This window comes from Sylvia atricapilla, chromosome 5 (genome assembly GCF_009819655.1).
Source record: "Sylvia atricapilla isolate bSylAtr1 chromosome 5, bSylAtr1.pri, whole genome shotgun sequence".
Lineage (NCBI taxonomy): Eukaryota > Metazoa > Chordata > Aves > Passeriformes > Sylviidae > Sylvia > Sylvia atricapilla.
Window position 1 is genome coordinate 52,841,056 of NC_089144.1, and position 26,466 is coordinate 52,867,521.

The 26,466-nt window shown below is 38.9% G+C and overlaps 1 protein-coding gene across 5 annotated transcripts in view; it reads right to left on the reverse strand.

The window, feature by feature from the left end:
- Positions 1-26,466, reverse strand: part of PLEKHA5 (pleckstrin homology domain containing A5) — a 160,001-nt gene that overhangs the window by 66,664 nt on the left and 66,871 nt on the right. For all 5 annotated transcript variants that reach the window (XM_066319522.1, XM_066319520.1, XM_066319523.1 and 2 more), the window contains exon 4: positions 642-725. In XM_066319522.1, the coding sequence (XP_066175619.1) occupies positions 642-725 (84 nt within the window). The remainder of the gene's footprint in view (positions 1-641; positions 726-26,466) is intronic.

Sequence of the window (26,466 nt, forward strand, 5' to 3'; positions counted from 1 at the left end):
TCTGGCTTTGCCCTACTTGGGTGAGAACAGGCTCATTGGTGAAATTTGGCCAGTTCTGATGGTTTTTACTCATTGCAGCAATGGTGGTGAGTAGGACACCCAGAACCCAGACATCAATAAAATCTTGAGGTCAGGTATGAGTTCCATGCAGACCTTCTTGTATTGTTGTGTGTTCTAATGCAAAGACAGCAAATCCAAGTTATTGTCCAATAATTCAGAAAATGTCCCAAATGGCCAAGGAAATAATCAGTTGAGGAGAAACCATCAGGCAAAACATTATAGATTAACAGCTTGTGATTGTCCCTCAGTGATTATGAAATTTATCCCTTTCTGGAAGTTTAAATGATTGTTATACAATACCTAGGTAGTTTACTAAAATTACAGAGTAACTAATGCAACAAGAGAAAATTCATACAGTGCATAAATGTGATGTATTTCTATAATACATCTAATGTGACCTATGGTTTATATCTTAAATATAAAATATTTATCATTACTTTCAAGTAACTTAAACAAGAATTATCTACATGCATATCTGACTTGGAAAAAATATATATTGCCACTAGAATTCACTGAATCTCACTTCATTATTAATGGGCTTTAAAACCTGTGTTTTATAGAACGAAACAGAAGGCACTTACTGCTCATTCACAACAAAAATACAGTTGTCCTGTGATGGCTGTCCTGTCACTGGATGTTTGCAGGTTACTTTTCGTTCATTATGACTGTGAAAGAGAGAGAAAGAAAAGTATTAGGCAGTAAGTTTTGATTTTCCAGCTCAATTATGTAAATCCTGTTCATCAAATGTATCAGTTCATTGAAAACAATTAAGAATATTTCATCATGGCATATAACAACGTAAGCGTAACACACTCACACATGCACATATATACAAACATACACACAAAGAAAAAGGATTTGAGGATCTTCATTAATACTGTGAAAAGAGATGGAAAACATTGGCACTGGGTTGGTAACCATTCTGAATTTTAAAACCAGTAGAAGTGTTTTTAGTTCACATATGAACATAGATAAATTCACTTCAGCTATGACTTTATACATTCATGAACAGGATTTCACCTGGAAAGGGACAAGCTGAACATGAAACATATTTGACTGCTCGATAAGGATAAAAGACTACTGTAAAAGCAATTGTCTTAATCCTCAGGACATGAAGACACTAGTTTAAAATTTCCAGTATTACAGATAAATACTCAGGGACTGGAATAAGAGTGAGGGATTGCAATCACAGTTCTACTTTTGCAGGTAACTTTTTAATTCAGGGTGCTGCTCAGAAATGCCTTCCAGTGGCTGAGCTTCACCCCCAGCAGCACAAAAATGCTCCCCTTGCATCACCTCTTTCCCCTGAACTGCAGATCCTGATAGATTGCAGCGGCTGCCACAGCTTGGAAGAAATTGCCCAAATTCAACAACCATCAGCTGCTGCCACACAGGAAAGAAATACTGGGACTTGAGTCCTCCAGCCCCTAAAGGGAAGGAGGAGAAAAGAAGGGCTGGTTCTGGCCTTCCCAGATCAGGAAAGACGAGGAACTGCTGGAGAAGGGTCAGCGTGGGGCTGTGGAGATGACCAGGAGACTGGAGCATCTCTCCTGTGAGGAAAGGCTGAGGAAGCTGGGCCTGTTTAGCCTGGAGAGAAGATGGTTGAGAGGGGATTTTATCAATGCACCCACATATCTGAAGGCTGAGTGCCAAGGGCACGGGGCCAGGCTCTCTTCAGTGGTGCCAGCGACAGGGCAGGGACACAAACTGAAACAAGCCAGTTCCACTGAATGTGAGGGAAAAGTTCTGTGAGAGTGACTGAGCAGTAACACACTGCCCAGAGAGGCTGTGGAGCCTTCTCTGGAGAGATTCAAAACCTGCCTGGCCACCACCTGTGTCACCTGCTCTAGGTGCCTGCCTTAGCAGAGGGGTTGGACTAGATGATCTCTTCATCCTTAACACCTCCTTCTTTTACTGCCTATTCATTTAACCATCCGAACTTTCAAAACGACGAAGCACAGCTCATCTCATGAATGCCATGCTTTCCATCCTTCCTGCTTCATAAAAACAACTTGAATTTAACAGGACTATCTTAATATTCCCCACTTTTAAAATAAAATTCTTTGGATCATAACAATTTGCAATTACAGAGCATTAATGATTAAAAGTTGCCTCCAAACAAAAGCCTAATAAAAAATCCACACTCCTTTCATGGTGAATAAATGGATAAGCCTTCATAAACCTAGAGTGCAAGATTAGAAAGGTAGCCCAATTTTTTACACTTCCTCTACTGGGATTTTAGAAACCTACTAATGCCTAAATAGAGAGACTATGCTACAGAGCTTAACTGATGAGCTGGCAATTGCCAGTACTTTATCTTCCTACTAAATTCAGCAGATAGTCTAAGTTTAGCCCCTGAAGAAGCTGTTGTTGCAGAAATGTATCAATTACAATGAGGAGACAGGAAAGAGACACTCTGAGGACAGTCTGTGCCATTCCTAATTGCCCTGGTCCTACAATTCCTCTCAAGGAAAGTGGCCCAGATTAAAGAGAATTCAGATTCAAAACATTCCCGAGGAAGCATCCAGGTTTCTTTGGTTGGGAGTTTTTTCTTTTCTTCCCTTCCAAAACCTTTTTTTTTTTTTCTTCCCCTGACATTTCAGAAACTCTCATACCAAAGCGAAAAAAACCCAAACAATGGAGATGAGCTGGCCAAAATGCTTTGCCAAAATGTTGCGTTCTTGTTCACATTGAACCTTGACAGGCGACTTTCATCCATAAATGTGGAAATAAGTGGATCAGGACTTCTGCTTGGGGACCAGAAATACTCGGGTCCTCCTGAGAGGAGGCACATCCTGTGTTTTGTGTGAGCGCACCTCACTGATGATACAGCAAGAGGCCACACTGAAGGACTGCAGTGGGGAAGCCACACAAAATCAGGAGGGAAAGAAGGGAGAGGGCAGAAAAGTAAGAGAAGAGAGCAGAGGAAGCAATATTCAATAATAGTTTACTTCAGGTTTGAGTCACGGATCAAGTTAAAATTCCAAAAACACTGAAAAACCCTTGAACAAAACACAGTTTTCCTCACTAGTCAGCCAGATGTTGAGATGTGCAAGAGGTAGCCGAGATTACACTAAAAAGGCAGAAAACCTATCACAGACATGAACCATGCTCCTGTGCATTGTGCAGTGCTTGCCTTCCAGACCTGTAGAGTCACTTCCTTCTAAAAGGACGAGGCAAAGGGAAAACAGGCTTTTCCTTCCCTTCAGCTTAGAAACAAGTGAAATCTCATGAGTGAACGCTGGAAATTCAGCTTGTGCAACTAAGAGTGATGACTGTAAATATGTCTAACTGGATGAATATATTTTAAATACTTCCATTTGAAAACTTTTTTTCATTACTCATCTCATTCTGGCACTTTTTGGCAGTAATTTAGCTGGTATTTTGACAAGGCACCTCAAAATACTTGCACAAGGTGTAGTGAAGCTTGATAATTATTGTCATAACCCTCCCACATAACAGTAGGTTAAGGCATTTGTTTTAAACTCCACTTTGCAGAGCACAGAGTTTTATTCAAACCAAGCTACAGTTTGATATTCACAGTCTTCAACATCCAATTTAGACAGTTGCTCAGTTATCCGTAAATTTCTGGGTACAGACACAGACTTAGAATTTTCTTTATTTTACTACAATAATCTATACATCATCAACAAATCTCAGGGGAAATAAAGCAAAAACCCAGTTTTTTTTGGTTTTTTTTTTTTTTACTGACAACTCTAATTTCAACTTTACACCAAGTCCAATGTGTAATTCAGAGTTTGACTCTGCCTGTTTATGCATCTGTATTTTTATATGCGGTAAGAGAGTGATTCACTTTGACACAGGCAACTAGAAGCCAGCATGTTACTTTTTACTTATGCAGAGATACAGCCTCTTCCTTCTTCCAGCTTTTCCCATGTTTTTATGTTCTAAAAACATATAGGATAACTGTACACAAAGTCTTCTGCACTTATACTGAAGGCCATAACTGACCCTTACTATTTTAGGATCCATATTAATAGCATACTAAACACTAAATACAAAGAGAGGTAAAAATTCCCTGTTTATTTCATTACTATTCATGAGCATATTCTCCAGATCTGGTATGTGGCACAAACTATTCCTCATTAATAGTTGCTACTGGAAAGTGCTGGGCTCCAGAAATCTACACTAAGATGACATGAGCAAAGCATTTCAATGCAAAATATAGTGCTTTCATGTATCAAGATAATACTCTGTGCTTGATGCCAGCAGTGGTTTTATACCTGCCATAAAAGAATCAAAAGCAAATGAAACCAAACCAGCAATAAATACGAAAACACATAACCCTAACCACACTAAAATAGCCTCACATGGGTGGAAGGTCCATTTTTAGATATCTCAGAGTGAGACAACTGATACCAACCTAATAGCACCAACTTAACCTGACCCCTTTTCTCCAGAATTTTCAAACTTCTCCAGTCCAATCCTTTCCTCTGAAAATTGCAAGCCTTGGCATAATTTATAAGGTAGCTTAGTTCTGGCACATGGACAAGCCCTCAGAGCAAAAGGATTTATCCTGCTCAGGTTAGAAATGACAGTAACCTTGAATTTGACTCATGTTATTTGCCTTCTTATCTATTCTCTTTCTTCTTCCTATCCTTTGAGACTCTTAATCTCTTTAGAAGGCAGGATTATTTTACTTATTTTCTAGACATGTTCAAAAAAACCTTGTTGTGTAGTTTTAATCTATTCACTAAACGTACAGTCAACAGTAGTCTTTTTTTTGTTGTTGTTTAATGTGATCCAAGGACTACTTCTAAAAAAAAAAGCCTTCAAATTTATCATTCAGAGATATTTTTCTATTTGTAAGCAGCAACTAAGCACATCATTCCAGGTGCAGAGCTTGCCAACAGAAGCCCTACACAAGCAGGTTTCTTTGTTTTCATTCTAGCTTGTGTTTTCAGGACTGCTGACCCAAAATGCTGTGTTACCAATGTTTTGTTCTAACACATTACCAAAGTCAGCCAAATCAAAATTTCAATCAGTTTTACCATTTTGAAATGGCTATCGTCTTTGTCAGTATATTGCATAGGAAATTAACTCAAATAACTGCATTTGGAGAGGAAAAAGGAGATATGTAATCCATCCAGTTGTGCAGGATGATGCACACAGTTAAAATGAAGGGTTAGACCATTTTTCCTCTGGAACAGAGAAGTTCGCTCAAAAGTGGCAGCAAAGATCAAAGTACGAGGGTGGAAATAGTTGGTTTGGGGTCTTTCCATTGAATGATTTGGTTGAGCTCCCTGTTCTCTTAAAAAAAAGAGCTGGGCCAGAACTCCCAAAGACACATCTGGTTTTCCCCCACTCAAATTAAAGCTAGATGCCACTTCAAAGCTTCTCTCATGCCCTTTCTTTGTAGCCTTTTATTTATGTGTTCCTCAGTGCTTCTCATTTGCTTATTGTCAATGTGGTCATCAAAGTAAAGGCTGAATACAAACAAAACCACAAACCAGGACACAATTTTTAAGAGGCCTCCACATCTTTAATTTAGAAACACTTTTTCACTTTTTCATTTGTTCCTTTTGACAGATGAGCACTGAAGAACACATTTCAGAAGAATGCTACACTACATATCTGCTTACTAACATTTATTCTGTATCTTAAGATTTACAGACTGGCAATTTAATCTGTATTAGGGATACACACAATCCCTATATATCACGAATATACTCAGAGATATTTCTTATGAGAAGGAGTTTTATGCATTTGTCATGACAAAATACTTTAAAAGATGACAAATAAGGTAAGAAGACCAAGATTACCAGAGCAACAAAGTCATTCTCTCTGCATTAATGTTGAATTTTTGCACTGGTATTTAAAGGTAAGGTTCAGCTGGAAACAAACATAAGATAAGTTTAGGCTAGTGTTGTTTGGTTCCTTGATTCCCTTCATTCCTCACCTGGACAGGAGGGGTGGGGAGGGAACCAATCCAATCAGCCATTTCTATCTTGTGTGCTTGCTTTGTAGAATAAGAATGTCTTATTTCTAACAACAATAAATGCAGTTACAGTTACCTAACGAAGAGTTGCCTGAACTTGGAAAAAAATTTAAGTAAATGCAATTCCAAGTCAACTTGGATGTGTATGCAAGCAAGGATGTGGTCTGTGGCTATACTGACACTTCTATTTTACTAAATCTGTAATGCCACATTTTATAGTGAACAGCAAATGCAAGCACTTTTTTGCCAGTGCTACCATACCCTAGAATTACAAGCCTTTTTTCAATTAAGGTTTTCAAACAACGAGTTTGGAAACGGGGCTGCACGGTTCCACAGAGAAACATCTGAGTACAGCAACTGAACACCAGGGAGCCCCAGCAAAAGGGAGGGGGTAAAGAGACAGCCAGTCCCAAAGTGCTGACAGACCTGTAACACATCACATACACCGCTAAGAACAAAGTGTTTCTGCCCCTTTGTGTGTGCACACGCTTGGGAAGGTGCAGACAAAATTCTACTCATTTTCTTGGCAGAAAATGTAATGCCTAAGCTGTAGTTACTGCTGCCACCACTTCTCTGGGTTGCGCCGAGTTCATTTTTTTCAGGCAAACCTGCCAGTTCTGTAGACTTTGCTTTTAAGTCCTCCTCAGTTACAGTTATAGCAGCTTTGGTATCTTTGCTGCTGCTGTAGTGAAAAGCATCTGGACATTTCAGCACTCCAGCTTTTAATTTATTTTTGTTTTCCAAAAGATGAAGCACTGCTGCCCCAAAATTATAAACCTTCCTCTCAATGGGACCATTCTAAACCCACATTTATATTCCAATGAAAATATTCATATGAAAACAGCCTTTTCTCACTCGAGCAGACATGATTAACATGCACTCATGACATATTTCCAATGTAAAACTAAGTTTACATAAGCAAGAGGAAACAGTAAAAAAAACTCTTTTAAAACGCTAGGATGAAATACTTGCTAAAATAGCATGCATTCTATAACAGACTGAGAAAGTTTTAGCAAAGGACTCCTCTTTCTAATCAAACACTCCACTGTCAGAAAAAGTTACTGTTTCCAGGGTTCCCAGAACTTTGTGGGAGGTGTCTGTCATTCTGTAGATAACATATCTGAGAATTTGTGAAATACTGAGACTCACTAAGGGCCACAAAACCATTGTGGTAATTTGGGAGATGTACCTGCCATGCGTCATCAATTTATGTAACTTTTCATTACATTTTAAGTCCTGGGCACAGGGTCTAATACAGTACACCCTGATAGTAGCACTGCAGATGAAGAAAAAATTAAATTCTGTAAGTATTACTCTGTAGTAAAAAATGACTAATGCACAGTTTGCCATCTGAGATACGTTTAAGAGAATAGTGAATTGGGTGTTAGAAGCCAAGAGCTGTCTTTAAGCCTCAGACTTGAAACCCAAGGATCCTCCAATGGTTAACTACACGGAGAAACTCCAAAAACTAGAGTAACATATCAGTTCTGAAGTGAAACCCCACAATGTGTTTTCTAAAGAGAAACAGGAGCAGCATCATTCAGCAGGTGGTCTGTGGACCAGAAGCACCACTGGATTCTCCAATCTGGCTGCTGCTGCTGTCTCTTCCTGTGGGTCAGGCCACTCATCATCATCCCTCTGAGGTCATGGAGAGGTGCCTGAGGACTGGAAGGAAGCAAATGTCATCCTCCTGTACTCAGCCCTGCTGAGGCCACACGTGGAGTGCTGTGTCCAGTTCTGGGCTGCTCGGGACAAAAGACACATGGAGCTCCTGGAGCGGGTCCAATGAGGGCCTTGGAGATGGTGCGGGCACTGGAGCATCTCTCTTAGAAGCAAAGACTGAGGGAGCTGGGCATGTTCAGCCCTAAGAAGGAAGCTCATCCCTGCTGTCCCTGTCTTCAGGGAGGGCTCAGAGCATGGACTGTGTGACCCAGCAGTGGTGGGATAAGAGGAACGGGCAGGAACTGATGCCCAGGTTCCACCTGACCATGAGGAAGAACTTCCTCTCTGGGCACTGTGCAGACCAAGCACTGAACAGATTGTCCAGAGAGGTCATCTCCCTCACTGGAGATATTCCAGAACTGTCTGGACACCATCCTGTGCCCTGTGCTCTGGGATGACCCTGCCTGAGCAGGGAGGTGGGACCCAGTGACACCACTGTGGGCCCTTCCAGCCTGACCCAGGCTGGCATTCTGTGAAGACTGACAGCAGATGTCTGACCAGCTAATGTTTTCCAAAATCTTGCTTCCCTGGTGCAGGAGGGACACTACAGCCTCTCCTGAAGAGGTAGAGAGGGTAGAAGTAGTTACAGCTATCGTGTAAAAAGAGCAACAAAACATCACATTCAATTAAAAAGAAAAAAACAAACCCAAACAAAAAAACCCAACCAAACCCCCCAAACAAACAAACAAAAACAAAACAAAACAAAAAACCCCAACCAAACAAAAAAACCATGTCCCAAAACAAAGAAAATGCTATCTTTGCTGCTGGAGCTATATCACTCAGATTAGCACACTAATAAGTTTGGACATTTCATTAACATGGGTTAATTAGAAACCACTAATTGGTATTTTCTTACACATACAATATTAGAGATTTTTCCGAACAAGAAATAAACCTGACTTTACAAGGGACAAATTAACATTGTTTGCATGAGAACAACTGTACAACAATACCAGAAGAAATTCATCACACCAAGTAAATTACAAATAATTCAGTTGTCTTAGTCACCCCCTCTACAACTACAAGCATCAAATTCAGCAAAAACTTTAAACAAATGCTTTTATAGCTACATACCAACTTTTACTGTTTTCAAAGCTCACTAGACAGAAAATAATCTCCACCACATATCACTATGCTCAATTACGCAAGCCTTGGCCTTCCTGATTTATTAGAAGCCTAAGTGAGATATGCTCCCGAGCAAGAGTTAGAAATAGAAGCAGGAATTCAAAAGGCAGTTCTGACTTAGGCTTCCATTTCACTGTATGAAAATTACAGACATTTTACAAGAGAAGGCAATTTTAATAGCAGTTTTAACGTGTTTTCCAATAATTGTATTTTAAAAAAAAAGGGCTAAAGATACTTTAAGAAAAGTGAGTGCAGACAATTTAAGCAGTTTAATACGTATTTATGTGAACTGCAAAAGAGTAAAGTTCCTGAGTTTATTGAGTTACAAATCCAATAGATACATAAAAATAGAAAAATATGTACCATTTCAGTGAATTACTACCTCAGATTCAACAGCAGAATTTCAAGTTTTGGTAAAACCACAATGTTGCTTTGCAAATCTCTCTAAGTACACTGGGATCAAAACCCCAATATTCATTAACAGAAGTAGTTAAAGAAGGTATTTATCTTAAGTCTTCTACCTTTGTTGACATTTTTATCTTTCTCTCATCTGGCAGTATTTACCATTACTCTGGTTTGTTTGCTTTTTGAGGTTATTTTTTTGTATGAATGGTGGGGTTGCTTTGGGTTTTTTGTGCTTGGTGTTTTCTTAAGGTTGTGTAAATCACACCAATCCTTTAATCATCTTAGCCAATGTTACATGGAAGTGTTACAACATTATATTGCTCCAGACATCTACACAGCTTCCATTTCTTGACCACTTCAGATATCTGGGAATTGGCATAGCCACCACACAATCACACCTCTGGTAAACAGCCATTTTTATTAATAAAAACATATTTCTACTAGTAACTCAGTAGAAGTTTTAAAAGAAAACCATGCTTAACAAGTACTTGCATAGGAATACATCAGGGTTGTAACTAGACCCTTCCTCAGTCTGCTAAGACAGAAAAATGGTCTGGCAAATTTCTGCTAAGCCACTGTCACCTGGGAAATGATTAGAAATCTTTCTTTTAGCAATCTGACAGAAGAGAGCAGCTGAAATGTTGGTGCACTCACTTGTCTACCAGTTGTAATTGTGGTACCCATTCAGACACATCCTGTATTTCAAGCTGTCTCTCCCAATAGATCCTATTTTGCAAGAAATAAGCACAGAGACTGAAATTTATAAAAAATAATTACTTTATAAATGAACAGTCATCACTAAGGCTTTAATCACTGGCCTTCTTAAAGCCATTGTGAGGATTTAATTGAATAATCTTGGTGGTCCATTGATGGAGCATATGCAAATATGTGCAGCAGACCCAAGAGGATAATTAATTGTAGCTTACGCCATGTGTGGGCCTGCATTCATCTCAAACAAAAGAGTACAAACTCTATTAAAAATATTCATTGCCTGTGACGTAAAGTTCAAGCACAGAGACACACAGGGTACAAAGTGTGGCACTGAACTGGAACACTGAACGTGTCACTTGTCATCTCCGAGGTCCAAGGGCGCAGCTGGAGCCTCGCTCAGCTCTCTTTTCTTTCAGATCATTTGGGTGCAGCTTCAGGAGCTGATCATGTTGGAAAAATAATAATATTATTGCCTTAGAAGAATAGCAGCAAGTTCTTCTACAAGTCTCCAAAAAGATTAAAACATCAGCAACACATTAAATTGGTTTGGGATTTGACATCACAAGGAGATCAGAAATTATCTCAGGATTTTCCCTGAACTCTCACATCCTTTAAAATGGACTCTACATTGTTTTCTTGAAACATCCACACCTAATGTTCATTTGCTCCTAAACCAGACTAATGATCCTGGTGCAGATATAATGTATTTAGAACTGTGGACATCAATCAGGCTTGTGGGGAAACTTCGAGAGCTGATGTAACAGCAGAGAGGCCCCATATCCCCTCTGTTATTTAATTTTAAATTAATAATTACCTATTATTAATCTTGTTAACTTCAAGTATTTATAAAAAGTAGGCAGGCCTCAACACATCATCAAACATTGCTTTTCAGGAAAAGCATCCTTACACTATCCACAGAAAAATACCCAAGAGTATCATACTTTGAAGTGGTGCTCTCACAACTTCATCTTAAAACATCAATACAAGTCTTTATCAGGGAGAGAATGTCAGCCTAGATGGATCTACCTGATCTATAGTGATGGCTCACTGCTGCTGTGGTGAGTTTAGCTCTGATTGTCAGAGTTGAGTGTCTGCATTAATTGTTGGTGCTAGTACCTGTCAGCAATTAGCAAAACCAGCCCTTTACAGCCCTGAATTCCATGCTGCTTAATGCTATTAATGTACAGCATCAACCCCTTGCTTTGATGTGTATGATCACAGAGCAGCGGAAACCCACAGTTTTATGCAACAAGAGAAGGACTGAGAAATGCAACACAGAAACAGGCAGAGCAGAATTACACCTGAAACTGGAGTCTGGTGCCCTCCCTCTGTTACCAGGCCCTAAACGGAGCACTGGGAGCATTTATTCAATAGTATCCCTTGCTGCATCCAAAGCAGCACAGCCTGCAGGTTGAGGGAGGTGATTCTGCCCCTCTACTCTGCTCTGCCATCAAGCTGGTCAGAGGGATGGAGCACCTCTCCTGTGAAGAAAGTCTGGGAGAATTGTGATTGTTCAGCCTGGAAAAGAGAAGGCGCTGGGTGATCCAACTTGCAGTACATGAAAGCAGCCTGCAAATGAGATGGAGACAGACCATTTCCAAGGTCCTGGAGTGACAGACAAGAGGGAATGGCCTCTTGTCTGAGAGTGACAGAGAGTGAGTTTAGATTGGATATTAGGAAGAAATTCCTCCTTGTGAGGGTGGTGAGGCTCAGGCACAGGTCACTCTGAGAAGCTGTGGCTGCCCCATCCCATCCAAGGCCAGTTTTGATGGAATTCTGAGCAACCTGCCCTAATGGAAGGTGTCTCTGCCCATGTCATGGGGCAAGAATTAGATGATCTTCAATGACCTTCCAACCCAAACCAGTCTGTGGTTTACGGTTCTACAATCTAGATTCACTGATCTTAAAGAAAATGTCCAAGCTTAGGCAACAGATTCACACCAACGAATGCAAAAAACTTCAAATAAGAAACCCTATTTCAAATACAGTGTTAGTTTGCTTTCTCTTGATCTGTTATTATATGCACTATCAGAACTGGCAGGATCCTCTTTCTGTTAGTTCAGAAGACACAGAAAAAAGTTAGTTACATTACAGCACTGTTAATCAAATAGTGCTAATATTTAAGATTTCTAGCTGTGCAGAATTCCTCCACATCACTCAAACACCTTCCCCCAAAATTATCTCAAAAATGCCAACTTAGTTAAAAAAAATTACAGAGAAGTAGTTAAAAGGATGCTCTCATATACAAAATATTCACAATAAAAGTTATTTTGATAAAACTAATTTATTTTTAGAACCAGTCTACCTAACAAATATCAAAAAAAGCAAGTCAACCTGAATACACTAAAAGATTAAATCCTATTTCCTTAAGTAATGTTTTACTTCTTCACATCTCAATGCCAAGTTTCTTATAAAATAAATGAAAACCACAATTTAGACAGATGGTTGAAGAGGCAGCAACACCAATACTCACTATCAGGTAAGGAAGCAGAGCAGATGAAGAGTAACACTTTCTCTCTAATTAAAGTAATTTGTCCTTTTCAAATGAAGAAAAAGAATCTGTATAATCGGTAAACACAAATTAATTATTTTAAGTGTTATCGTTAATACACTACACTAAAATAAAAAATCCAGATTTGCTTTTTAGAATGTGCTTCATGGATATGGTCAGGTGTTTTAAAAGGTGACTTGGTCCAAATAAGTACCACAGGAAAAACAGCATTTAGGTAGCAGGATATATCATCATTCAGTTTACCAGACGAAATTTTAGAACCCCATCTGATGAAGAGTTTACGTCTGCCACCCACTGCTTATATGCAGACCGTCAATCACTTTGATGCCTCTTGGTCTCATATAATCAAACTGTTAGCTCTAGAAGTTCAGAAATTTCCATTTGACAAAAGTATTTCTTGGCTGCCTCCCCTTGTATTTTCACATCTCCGATTTCAACACCTACACAGATTGATCTGCATTATCCTTTTACTTTGTAAGAGCAGAGGAACAACGACATTTTATTTACAAAGTGAACTGTCAGCACATTTGACAGCTCTGAAGGAAAAATACCCAGCAAAAAAACCATTATAATTCAGTAGTCTCCTAGTTTTACATCCTGACTCTCATAACTGTATCCTTATCTCACAAATACAACAGAAATAATAATCAATATTTATTAAAGACTTTTGCTGACCCAGCAACACATGCTGCTTTAGGAAATGGCACACCAGGTTGTTCCTTCCAAGGTTAAACTGCAGCAGCAGAGAAAACTACAGGACAACACCTCTTGAACAGACATGATGCCTCTAATGACCTTGCCAGCATTTTCTTCTACTAAATTAATACCTCAGTCAGAGCCAGAATGTGGGAGCTGTTTTTCTTTCTCAGGTGGTTTTTTCAATCCTAGGGTACAGTAAAGTGACATGCAAGTGTCTTTTTGGCAACAGCTGACTATTGTGTAAGAACATCTTCAGCCTCAAGCAGGCAAAAGTGATGTTTTTAATGTGAGAGCAGTTCATCTGTACCTGACATTTCCAAGAGTGTAACTGTATGGCAATGAAAAATATGCTGGTGAAGACTCAGTTCATCAAGGAACACCTTACTTGAGGTGAAAATCAGTTTATTTCATTTGTGTCAGAGCAGGGGGTCAGGGACAGGAGAACATTGGGATGGCAAACATCACACTCAATGCCAGTCATTTCATGTCATTTTAAAATAGCAAAGAAAACCTCAGAGAAAACTACCCTCTGTATTGGGTGGGAACATTTTTTTTTTATCGACTTCTTTAGGAACTTAAGTTTTTCTTATGTTGAATCTGGCTTTGGAAACACTTTTAAAGGATCAGTAAAATCATATCCAAGAAGTCAAATTAACTGCTGTTTACCATATGGAGTATTACTCAAATCTCCTCTTACCAGAAGAAAACATAGACATAAGGAAGAGATTTGCAAGGCAGGGAATATTCATATGAAACCAGAAGTGAAAACTCCTTCCCTCGTGGGTTGTTTTTTTTTTCTTTCTGGAGTACACATTGTATCAGGAAAGCAGATTTTAGGCTACATTTCAAGACTGTAAAACAGAGGATTTGTAAAGAAATATGGTTTTACAGTATCTCTCACCTTAAAGATTCTTTGAAGAATCAGCAACTTTAGAGATGTTCCAGGTCTGTAAAGTAACTATGCTTTGCAGAATTTTTACAGATCTCCAGCTACTCAATACTCAAGTTCTACTTGTTATGTATCTTCTGACATCCAACTGTTTCTGGATCATTTTCTTTTGCCGTGCCAAATCTCCATTTATTTTTTATGGGGATCCAACCTCTATATAGGTGTACTCCCTTTCCTAACTCCAAAGCGTAGCAAGTTTTGAGGTGTATTTATGGCCAGCAGGTTTGGAGCAGCAAATACTCCAAACACTTTAGAACTGGCATAACAGGGAAAAAAACCAGCACTCCTGATCATTCCTGGCTGAAAATACCAGTATTTATTTGTTTCTTTGCTTTAGACCTGGATTCCTGGTGCCCACTGAAGCTCCATGCACCACGCAGCTCATGGAATAGAAATCACAGACAGTGTTTAACTCCTTTTCAGCCTGTTTTTGTGCATCCTGCCCTGATGAAGGTGGCAATGAAATCTCCAGAACAGGCTGTTGGCTAGAGCTGTATGGACACCAGTGTTACTCTTTAATGGTGGATATCACAACAAAAGAGTCACTTGAAGACAGAGCCTTTGAAGGTATTTTTGAACATTATTTTTCTCCTATGCCATTTGAATCTCATAAAGGAATGAATTTAAACAGCAGAAGGCTGGGAGGGGGGAGAAAAAAGACATCAGCTCACCAGTAATTTCTCATTCCACATGAACAATGAGGACTAAAGTAAGTTTTGTATGTTGAAAACAAACTGTCACTTGAAAAACTCTTCCATGGAGTAGGAATTTAGGGATTTTGACCCTGCTGTTGCCTTGGGCTGGGAGGTTTCCCCATGCCTGCTGACTACATGTGTGTGCTAACACTCAACACTCCTGATCCAAGCCTGCCTCAGGCGGGGACTCTGAGGATGCTCTGCCAGTGACAAGTCAGCAAAAAACATTTGCCATGGTCTCCTCCCTCCTCATGCCCTTTTCCTGGAGATAATTAAGGCAAACCACCCAAACCAAACAATTCAGCCTACTTTACGCGTTTTAAAGGAGCAAAAAATGCACAAGCCAAAATACATATTGGTCAAATAGCTTCAGATAAAATTTATTTTCACTTTTGCTTGGAGAGCTCCAACCCTGAAATGACTGGCACTGCCCCATAACTAAAGTTTATAATGCTTTAATGCCAAGCTGAAGCTTGATTTCATAGTATGTATGCCATAAAAGCAAACATGGTTTTTGCAAAATAAGCATTTTCAGTGTTTTCCAAAAATGAACATTCTAAAAAGTGAAAACAGATCAATTTATGAGGCAAATAAAATGTTAAGTTCAAGCAATAAATTTATCAGCTTTTCATACCCAAAAGCAAGTATGAACAAGCAGCAGTGCTTTGCCATGAATGTTGTTCATATTTTTCCTCATTAGGCAGAAGGTATTTTGAGGTAAAGAATTTGTTCCATGATCACGGCTCTCACTGCTCAGGTGAAATCAAAAATTTGTCCTTTCATCTCTCCACCTCCCAGAACAAACATCACACTTGAAGCTTTTGAAAATTTTTGTCTGCATGACAGCTTCCACTTGTTTACTGCAAAAAATTTGCTCCTATGTCTAGATAAGGGAAACTGCAGATCACATTGATTGTTCACACCTGGTGTTTCAGTAGGGATCTTATTATTTAGACAAAAAAGGAGTTTCAATACCAGAAGAATCACATGTAACCCCCTTTTCACGAGTAAAATAGGCAGATTGATACACCTGGCTCAGTTCAGAAGCAAAGCCAGAACTCTGAATCATGCAGCTCAGTGACACATAGCTTTAAATACATCAAGATATTCCTCTTCTAACTTATATTAGGTAGCCACACATTGAAATTAAGATATACTTCAAGGTTTTAAAAAAACTTGCTCATATTTAAACTGTATTCTTTTCTCCTTAAAAACAAACAAACAAGCAAACAAAACAAACCCCTGAATCCTGCAAGAAAATGGGAAACTTATGAGCTAGAATGTGACAACTATGGGCTGGAAAAAGTAACTGGAAAATTCCAGCTATCACCACACTAACTATGGCTCCATTCAGTTAACCAACAAACCCAGAAAGTTTCCTATTAGCAACCATGATCAAGCCAACTAACATATGCAGTAAGCATTTCTAGACCTATACTTAAAGGCCTCTCATTCCATTCCCTTTTCTTTTCTGGAAAGAATTTAAGCACATTACTATGTGTTTAACTGATTAACTTGAAAGTATAGCTGCATGGGGCTTTTTGCTAAAGAAAAGCAGCAAATTAGAAGTTCATGCACAATCCTGAATTCCTGTCAAGAGAACAGCACAACAAGCTATTTGTGCTGTTCAATCTATACAATTCCAAACCTAAAATGCTACTAGCATTTCCTTTTTGTGCATAGCCTCTGTATTTATTTCCATCTAATAGTACATTCAATATATCAAAAAGCACAGTGCACTTTAAACATCTTTGAAGACAGTTTGATATAACTGCCTATAAAAACCTATTATGGCTAAGCCCAAATCACACTTAAAAAACTCAATAAAACAAACCGGTGATAAAACTCACATTAAAATTTAACTTATCAAGCTTTAAGAAAAAAGAAAAAAAGGCACCAAGTAGGTAAGATAAACATCTCAATAAAATGAAACATTAAAATTTATCTAAATTCAACATTAGAAACTATTTGGGAACTATAATGACACAGAAAATAGTTCTTTTCTTATAAACAACAGAATTTAAAAAGCATTTCCCACAGCTCATTGTTTTTCGTTCTGGGTTGGGAGCCAAACCACCTACATGAAGAGTCAGAGCTACAAAGGAACATCAATGCTAACAGTCATCTTCCAAATCACGTAAATCATAAATATTACATCAATTCTGCATCTGCAATGTATCAGCACCACACTACTGTACCACAGGAATTGCCAGTTGATGCATTAATGAAATTACCCTAAGCACAGGTCTCTGGAAGCTGATGTATTACATCCACATAGCCACCCACAGCTCTGATTCAGAGCATCCAAATTCAGTCTGGAATTATTTCCTTATGAAAATCAATACCTATCTTTCACTGAGATGAGCTGCACTGTTCCCCAGAATCTTCAAACAGATGAATAAGACATTTTTGCATGTGTTCATCCATCAAGTCTTGTCACCCTTAAAGGAATACCAAGAGAAACCAAAGTGACACAGCAAAACCCTGGGCTTCCCTTGCTAAATGCCTCTCTGTAGATAGGTGTGCTGTAATTTCTTAGCTATAAAACATAAAAACCTTTTCAAAATTGGAATCCGCTAAGATTTCCAAATGTCACAGGACTGCAGCACTTTTACAATTAGACTTTTAACTGCCAGGGAAGGGAAAAGACGACATGTATTTTATATTTCTCCTGTGATGAGAAAACAGTTACCATTAAGTGGAAACTTAAGTGTTTTTCAGTTATTTAAATCCTAAGCTACAACCAGATACTGTTTTGTGGGTTAGATGGTGGGTTTTTTTCTGAAATAACTTTTATGCTGACAGATTTTGTAGCTCAATATACAACATCCCTACAGAAATAAAACACCCAGCTTTGCAGGTGATGAACACACAGATATACACACCTGGTTTTCCATTTTGTGCCCTCCACAAGCATCTACAACCTCAAAAATTACATTTGAGTCCTGGCATCCAGTAACACCGCCATATGAGCTGTGTGTTAAAATCAGGTACCTTACAAGTGTCTGTCTGGGAAGTACTTCCCATTCAGCATATCAAGCTAATTAAAAAAAGCTCAAATTCCTGCTAGATTCAATCTCTATGACATGATTTAGCAGACAAGCACGTCTAAATAAAAGTCCTGGAAGTTAGACACAGTTACAGTAAATAATAAACACAATTTCTACCTACAATTAGGTTTCTACTTCAAAATCTTCACTTGAATGCCAAAAAAGTTGCATTCTGCTTTGCATATATTGTGAGTTATTGAATGCTGGATTAAAAAATCTAAAAAAATAAGCACTTTTTTCCCCAAAGTGGGAGGAAATGCTTTATGTTTTAGAAAAAATTGTCATTAAAATATATAAGAATTACTCACCAGTCTCCAGTGACATCAATTCTTTACCACCAGCTCGACACACAAACAAAAAACCACATGTAAAGATGTGAGAGACAACCCTTTTCTCTTGGAAGCTGTTTCCCAATGAGGACTGCACAACCCTGACCCAGAGGAAAAGCAACTTAGCTGTCAGATTGCTAGACTCTGAGAAAGCTGATACCAGAGTGATGTCACTTATTCCTGAAATGTTACTGCAGCTCCAAACTATTGACTCTCTCCTAGCAATAAATCCCATCCTCCAAATGATGGAAAACAAAACGTTTAACAACAGGATTCAGTTTCAACATGAGATAACAGTACAGATTTTAACAGCATATCTCGAGCTTAGATGAATTATTACAGTCAGAAAACGTGGAAAAAAAAAACCCAAAACCAAAACCCAAACCCACAAAAAAGACCCCAGATGTTATCTAAATATGCTCCTCTAATTATCTCTAACCTGCAAAAATTTTCTTTCTTGCATCAACAGTCAGAAAACACTTGATAAGATGAAGGGGAAGAGCAAAGACTGGCACCACCAAGCACTGGGCATATATCTACAAAGCTCCAGCTAATTCAGCTGAGAAGTTCCTGGCCTGGCAGAGTGGCTCTCAGCCAGGTCACCTTTCTCCCTTTTTTGATTTCTTTCTGCCCCAAGGTTTGCCCCACAATGGAAGCTCGATCCTGAGGAAGTACTTGTCCAATTCCACTGGGGATTTTTTTTATTATTATTATTTGGGGGGGGGGGGGGGGGGGGGGGGAAGGGTGAAAAGGAAAAAAAAAGAGCAAAAAACATAATGCCTATGTGTAAAAATCAGGAATTTTTAATACTGAAATAGATGCATCCAAACTACTAATGCAGCATGTGAAGCTATAGACACTGTGAAGAACACTAGAGAAAGGAAAGAAATTATCACAACGGGCACTGCAGGAAATTTCTATGCAGGAAAAAAAAAAAAAAACAGGGGTGAATATTCTGCTTTAAAAATATGAAGCAAGAAGGAGATGAAGAACATGAATAAATTATTTGGTACATAAAATTCACTCCTGCAAGAGTAAAAAGCAGAGTTGCAGATGAAGGGATGGCTGGGGTCTTCTACAAAATCCTGGATTTTGGACTAGAGCACAGAGATCTTTCATATTAAAATCCTAAACATCGAAGATTATCTTCATGAATATTTTCAAATTAGCGTCACACACATCTTTAAATATGACAGCCCACAGATTTCCAGCAGTCCTGAGCCAACACCATCCTAATTTAGAGCTGGTTAGGAATCAACGGGGACACTGCGTGGGCAAGCACCGCCTTCAGTCAACTACACTGAGGGCAGTGCAATCCTTCCTGCACAGAGAAGGCCTGGATTTTTGTACATTTATTAGTGAAAATATGGGAGCTATAAAGAGACAAGTCTTGCAGAAAAAAGAAGATGTAAATTCACGAAGTAAATTACTACTTTTTAAAAAATGATCCTGCACGTGCAAGATGAGAAGTTTTAAGGAATGCATAAAGTAACAAACTGGAGGGAACGTAGAGGCCTTCAAAGTAAAGAAATGGCAACTCAAAACAAGAGAAAACATTCTTCTGATAGGAAAGAATAAGGACTGGGAAAATACCCCAAAAGTGGCAGAAAAGGCATAAAACAGGGATCGAAACCTGAATTATTCCTCAATTTTCAATGTGAACAGCATCAAAACCAGAAGCTGGGAAGAATGAAGTATAAATAAATGCACAGTACAAGCTGTTATGGAGGCCAGGAAGAAACTGGTTAAAGAGAAGCAGCCAAGTGCAAAGCCAGGGCTCAACCAGTGCCCAGGACACTCCTGCCAGAAGCCAAGCCTGTTCAGAGCCAATGGGTGAGATCATCAAACCCTTCTGTGTCAGCAAAAGGCTGTCTTCAAAATCCACAAGTGCTAAACCCCCAAGGCAAGTGACCTATTTTGAAACACGTTCACCTTGCCACGCTTAGAACAGCAAAAATCTGGAGTGCAAAACCTGTGAAATGCTGTTTTCCAAAAAAAGTATGGAATATAAGACTTGAGCCAAATATTAACAATGCAGATACGAGTTGGAAAATATAAGAGTTTTACCATTAGTCGTATTAAGTGGTCAATATTAGATACTGTGCCTCCTTTTCTTGCTTGGCACATTTAATTTACAATACTGATCCACTGCTTAAAATGAAGCTAGCAATCTTCTCTTTTATTTGATAGCATATGATAAGTTTTACAGAAGCAATTAATCTCCTGTTAGTCCTGTGGCATTAAAGTCTCTCTTTGTAAGAGCTGTGCTATTTCCAGAAGAATCTAGATTTCATTAATAGCCTCCAGCCCCGAGCTCAGTGTTAAGATTTGATGAAGCATTAGAATGTGACATTGAAGACAAAGACCAAAGCAGCTGTAAAAGCAAAGAGCTGCCAGTTTTGAGACACGGTAGCTTCCCAGAACGTAAGGTCTGATTTCGAAATTGAAAATTTTAATATTTAATTACACCAAGTTTCTGGTTTTGTCCAGTTTTCAATTTAATTTAAAAATGGTTATTTTTTAAGGCCTCCAAACTGAGATTGCACTCAGTGCTGAAGGACCACAATTTTAAACACAGAGCTTAACTTCCTGAAAATGTAAGACAGCTAAGACTAATCCTAACAATTAGAGTAGGACAACAGGACACACTTTGTCACTGTCAAACTAGAGAGTTATGGACTGTTCCACTTAATGTAATTTGCCATTTTCAAGAAGTAAAATTTTGGTGTTTTCAGCCAAACCAATACAAAGACAACATAATTGAGCTGAAGGAGCAGGGGAAAAAAAAATTGCTCTGGGCACATATGTACAGATAACCACACGGTAACCTTACCTATATCTTCCACAAAATTTAGGAGTTTATGTTCACCTCTAAGTTACTAAGATCTTGACTAAGTTACTTTACTAAGTTCTTTAGCCATCTGATTTAGGGAGCATGCTTCTTATTAGTTCAACAGGCTGCCTTATGGACAGTTGGCGTAGAAGTTATAATATACAAAACACCTTGGGTTCAAAAGATGTCACATAGGAATAAGGCTCATACAAAAATGTTAGATGAACAAGACTCTTGGTGGTCATCAAGTTCAACCTCATGCTCAGAGTAAATACAGTGCCAGATCAGATTGCAAAGGCCCTTGTCCAGTTGAGTTTCGAAACTCTTCAAGAAAGACACAGAATCATTCTCTGCTCAAGAAGCTTGGGTTTTTTACTATTATTATCTTAATCTGTTAGAATGTGCTTTATTGCAGTTTATGACCATTGCTGTTTTTACAGTTCTGAAGAGAGCCTGCTTCATTTATAAAGTCCATGTAGTTAATGAAAGGCTGCAGTTAAGTCCGTGCTTTTGTCATCCCTTCAGGCTAAACAAACAAATCCCCTTCAGCCTCTTCTAGCACATCATACGTCCTGGCCTGGACTCACTCATGTTGGTCTCCCTCTCTCATACCGATGTGACCAAAACCAGAATTATCCCAGAAAAGACATTCCAGAGCAACAAATGCATGGGAATAATCACCCTTCTCCCCATGGCAGCTCAACAGTTAACCTTCATCCCCACCACAGCACAACATCCTACTTGTCTCCCACCAGGACCCGCAGGCCATTTTCCAGGGAGCTGCTCCTCCACCTGCACACTCGCCTTTGCTGAACTGCACGGAAACTCCAGGGAACACTGCATGTTCCACTCTGCTCACGCCTCCAGCCTGCTGAGGTCCCCGTGGGTGGCTGCCCTGCCCTCTGGCACTCAGCTCTCCTCCCAAGGGTGCTATTCTCCAGGAACCAGCTGATGGTGCTTTCAGCCTGCCTTCCTGATCAGCATCAAAATAGCTTCACCCCAGCAGCAACTCCAGGGAAGACTCCCTGCAAACAGCCACTGATTTGAAACTTCAAACTACTGATTGCTTGCGGCGCAATCAATTTTTCACCATTCCTCCAATCCACACCCTACACTCAGACACAAAGGTAACACGTGAAGATACATCAAAAGCTTTGCTGAATCTAAGTGGTTTCCACTGTTTTCCCCCTCAGTTGTGTAGAGGCAGTCACGATAGGAGGTAGCCAGGTTGGTCAGGCAAGGTTTTTTCCTTGATGCATCTATGCTGGCTGTTTCCAGTTACCTTCCAGTATTTCACACGCCTAGAAACAGTTTATATGAGAACTTGCTCCTTAACATTCTCAGGGAAAGAGGGGAAGCTGACCAGTGTTCAGTTCCCTGGATCCTCTTTCTTGCTCTTTTTATTTATTTATTTATTTATTTTTAAACACAGTAATGTTTGTCTTTTTCCAGTCATCAGGGTTATCCAAGTTGATAAAAATCACTTTCCTGGTGACATCTGTCAGCTCACTCAGCACCCTCAACTGTTTATGCTCCTAGAATAAGAATCCATGTCTCTTTCAAGCGTCAGTCAAAAAATAATTTTAAAGTGAATGCCATATTAAAAAAAAAAAAAAAAAAAAAAAAGAAAGAAACCAACAAAAAGCAATCTAGAAGAGGTATGGGCCTTAAAGCAGCTTATATCTGTCAAAACATAAAAAGAAGACGTGGAACAACAAATGACCCCATAGGAAACACATCACTGGTCCAGGTTGCTGGAATGCTCCAGGATCTACTGGGAGCTGCCATCTGATATTTCTGCTGTATCCACAACCCTGCTGTAAATCTATGACTGAGAGCACTGAAGTGTTACCCAAACATTTCTTCAAGCTTGCTCTGCTTAGTTTAAGCTCTATACACTATGAGCAAAAATAATAATGAATTTTAAAGCAGGAATTTCAACTGCATGCTGTTGACAGTACAGACAGAACAAGTTTTCCCAAAGGGAAAGCCCAACCTTGCCTTGCAACTGGCATGTCTTGTTCTGTCCCAAACATCAAAGAACTTAAAGGCACGTAATGGAAACTGCATGCAGCATGAACATTACCAGTGCATCAACCTTAGCAGGGAAGGCAAAGGCTCAACAGCCCATGGGGCACTTTTCCCCACTTACAGTGACACACACAGACACTGACAGAGAACCTTAAATGAGCTTGGGAATAACCAGTCAGCATTTATAGCTGTAGTCTTTCTAGAATAACATGTTTATAGTCTACATCCAGCCTTTGATTCTATGCATTGAAAATTAAAAGAAACAAAGTGAATGTTTCCTCCTTCCCAATGCTTTCAGAGGAAAGGAACAGCATTTTCAGATTTACTGCTGGAAGACCAGGATTAAAGCAACACCTGGCTAAAGAATGCATTAATTTTACAAACATATATACATTTCTCAGATACAGCATCTTTTATTAAAGCAAACTGCACACTCATGCAGCAACAGCTGAAACAAAACATTTCAGGGAATTTTAGCTCACTGCTTAAGCCAACACCAGTCAGAACCTACTCTTCACTCATTCACAGAATGGTTTGGGTTGGAAGGGACTTTAAAGAGCATCTCATTCCAACCTCCTGCCATGAGCAGGGTCACCTTCCACTATCCCTGGTTGCTCCGAGCCCTGTCCAACCTGGCCTTAAACACTTTTCAGGGATGAAGCATTCACAGCTTCTCTGGGCAAACTATGCCATGGCCTCACCACCCTCATAGTAATGAATTTTTCCTAATGTTCAACTAAACCTGCCTTTTTCAATTTAAAACCACTGCACTCACCCTGTCACTATCTGCCTGTGTAAGTTCCTCTCCTTCCTTTTTCTAAGCTCCCTTAGCTCTTCCCCTTGCTTTTCTAACACACACTTTGTGTTTAATCCAGAATGTAACTCTCCAGAAAAGAGCAATCACAAAACCTGATTATTTAGAGATTTTATTCACTGCCTAACAGATTTTCAGGCATGTGCCAGACATGAAGGACCCCCAGTCTCCCACAACTCATCATTAAGGCCTGAATCTTCTGAGATGGCAGACACTTATTCCATTCCTTGAAGCCTGTGATAGTCTTCTGCTCCCCCCAGTGGCAAAAACCCAAATATAATCCACAAGGATGCCACTGAAGCAGCATCACACACACTGTTCCTAGTGGTTCTTCAAGTCCAAAATTCCTATTATGCAAAGGATTTTTGCTCTACAAAAAATACACAACAGCCTAAATCAACATTTATCTTGATCTGTGCAAAAAAAGTGTTTGGAATCGATAAACAGAAAGTAGTTGGTAATGGAAACATTTAAAATTAATTTTTAATCCTAAAGTTGACAGCAATTTTCTTGGGTTATGATAAAGGAAAAATAAAACACCTTTAAAAATAAGAATATTTTTGATACAAGTAATAGTAGCAATCTTCTGTTTAAAAAAAAGTCACAGAAAGCTGCTGCTACACAGACATCACTTGCCTATCCTTATCAGCCTTCTAATGTTTTCCTTCTCTTGAGCTTCAAAAAGTTTTTTAAAAACTGAGCATAATAAGAATACTATTTCCTGAAAAATGAACCAAATGAGTATTTAAAAAATAATTCTGACAGTGTAATTTGAGGATGTATATCTTACATATAGTAAACACTCTTCTATATTCAGAGACTGACTGCAAAATGAGTTTATTTGAAATATTTTTTGGCTTATATCAGTGGCACCTGTGATTACTTACCAGCTACCTTCAGTAAGGAATGATAAGAAAAGAACCTTAGGGCTTTTTTTCATTCATGCACTGAATGAGGGGAGAAACTGAAGCCACATTTGAAGGTCCAAAACATTAACATAAGAATTTAAACATCGTATCTAAGAAATTCAGTTACTGAATCTCACCAGTCCAAACTGAACTTGTTGCACACAAATACAATTTAATTAAGTTACCCTAAAACTTAATTCAATCACCTGCTGCTTTTAAATATATTTAAATGTGCAATGTTTACACAAAGCCAAAGCTATCTAATAGGTTAGAGAAGCCTCAAATGATATTGCAGTTAACATGGTTTGAACTGCACCTAAGAAACTTCTACACTGGAGTTTTCCCTCTCATTTCCAAAAATTACTTCTAAACCAGCGAAATAACAGTCTGCATTAATTTTGCATACTTCAAGTTTCTTAAGAGCTTAAGCTAATAAAGTTAATAAAATTCTTAATTTTATTAAGTTAAAGCCCTCACAAAGTGGTTCCAGGCAGACATCACCTCCCTCATTTATCCTGAGGAACAAAACAATGAACTCACTGTCAGTGAAGTAAGTGCTGCCCTCATGGAGTAATGATGTCAAATGTGGGTATTAGCACTACTACAAGCTCCACTGGAGCCAGCAAGGAAGGTTTACACAAGGATCTTTCATTATATCCAGGGACAACGCTGGAAATGGGTGACAAGCTAAGAGCTATTGCTCAAAGGCAGCACTGCTCTTTGAGTCAGGAAAGCTGAAACCCACCTTGCTGAGTTGAAATTATGTGTGTTCATCACACCAATGAGAAGGCAAGGAGTTTTAGAGTCCAGTAGGGGGGAGCAAGACTCATTCATTTCATTCTGTATTATTCTGCCTTTTTTCCTCTCCCTAAAAAGGAAGGTGCTAAATCGGTGGGATTGGCTGAAGTGGTCAAGAGAATTACGTGGTTTAAAACCACTGACATTATGAGTTTCAAGACCTAACAGATTTCTGAATTCATTTCCATGACTGTCTTTCAAATGTATTTTGCAGACTTTCCTTGAGGATTAAGATGACAGTGTGACAAGCAGCTTTCCAAGGATTTTTCTCCACTGTCTTTTAATGATTTTGCAAATTTTTATACCAGTACACAGCAGTTGCTTAGCTTCAGTGGCACAGTTTCTGTAAGGACATTCCAGTCAGGTTAGGTCAGTCATTTTGATATCTCAAAAACAATCAGGATTATCAACTATTCACTACTCGAGCTTGAGAAGACACATTTCCCCAATAATTTTAGCAAGATTCACATTACAAACAGTTCAGCTTTTTGCAGAATGAATTCTGATGATCCACATCTATTGGATATTGCTTATCAGAAAACATTAAATTCACGTTTTGACAGAAACAGAATTACTGGGGACCATCTCCAGTGTCATGAAGGACTTGATACATTCTGAAAAAACATCTAGTTAGAAGTTACAAGCTTCTCTATTCTACACATTGGGGTAGTTGTTTCTAACATAGATGACATGCCAAAGTTATTTATCAGTAACTTTAAATATGTAAATTGTAATCTCTGCCTCTAGAGCAAGGACTGTAAAGTCAACAGAATCAGCAAAGGAATCTACTGTCTTCAACTAATTTCTTCTCTAGATAAAGAGCACACTGATTATTATTCCTTATTACTGTAGTTCTTCAATTTAAA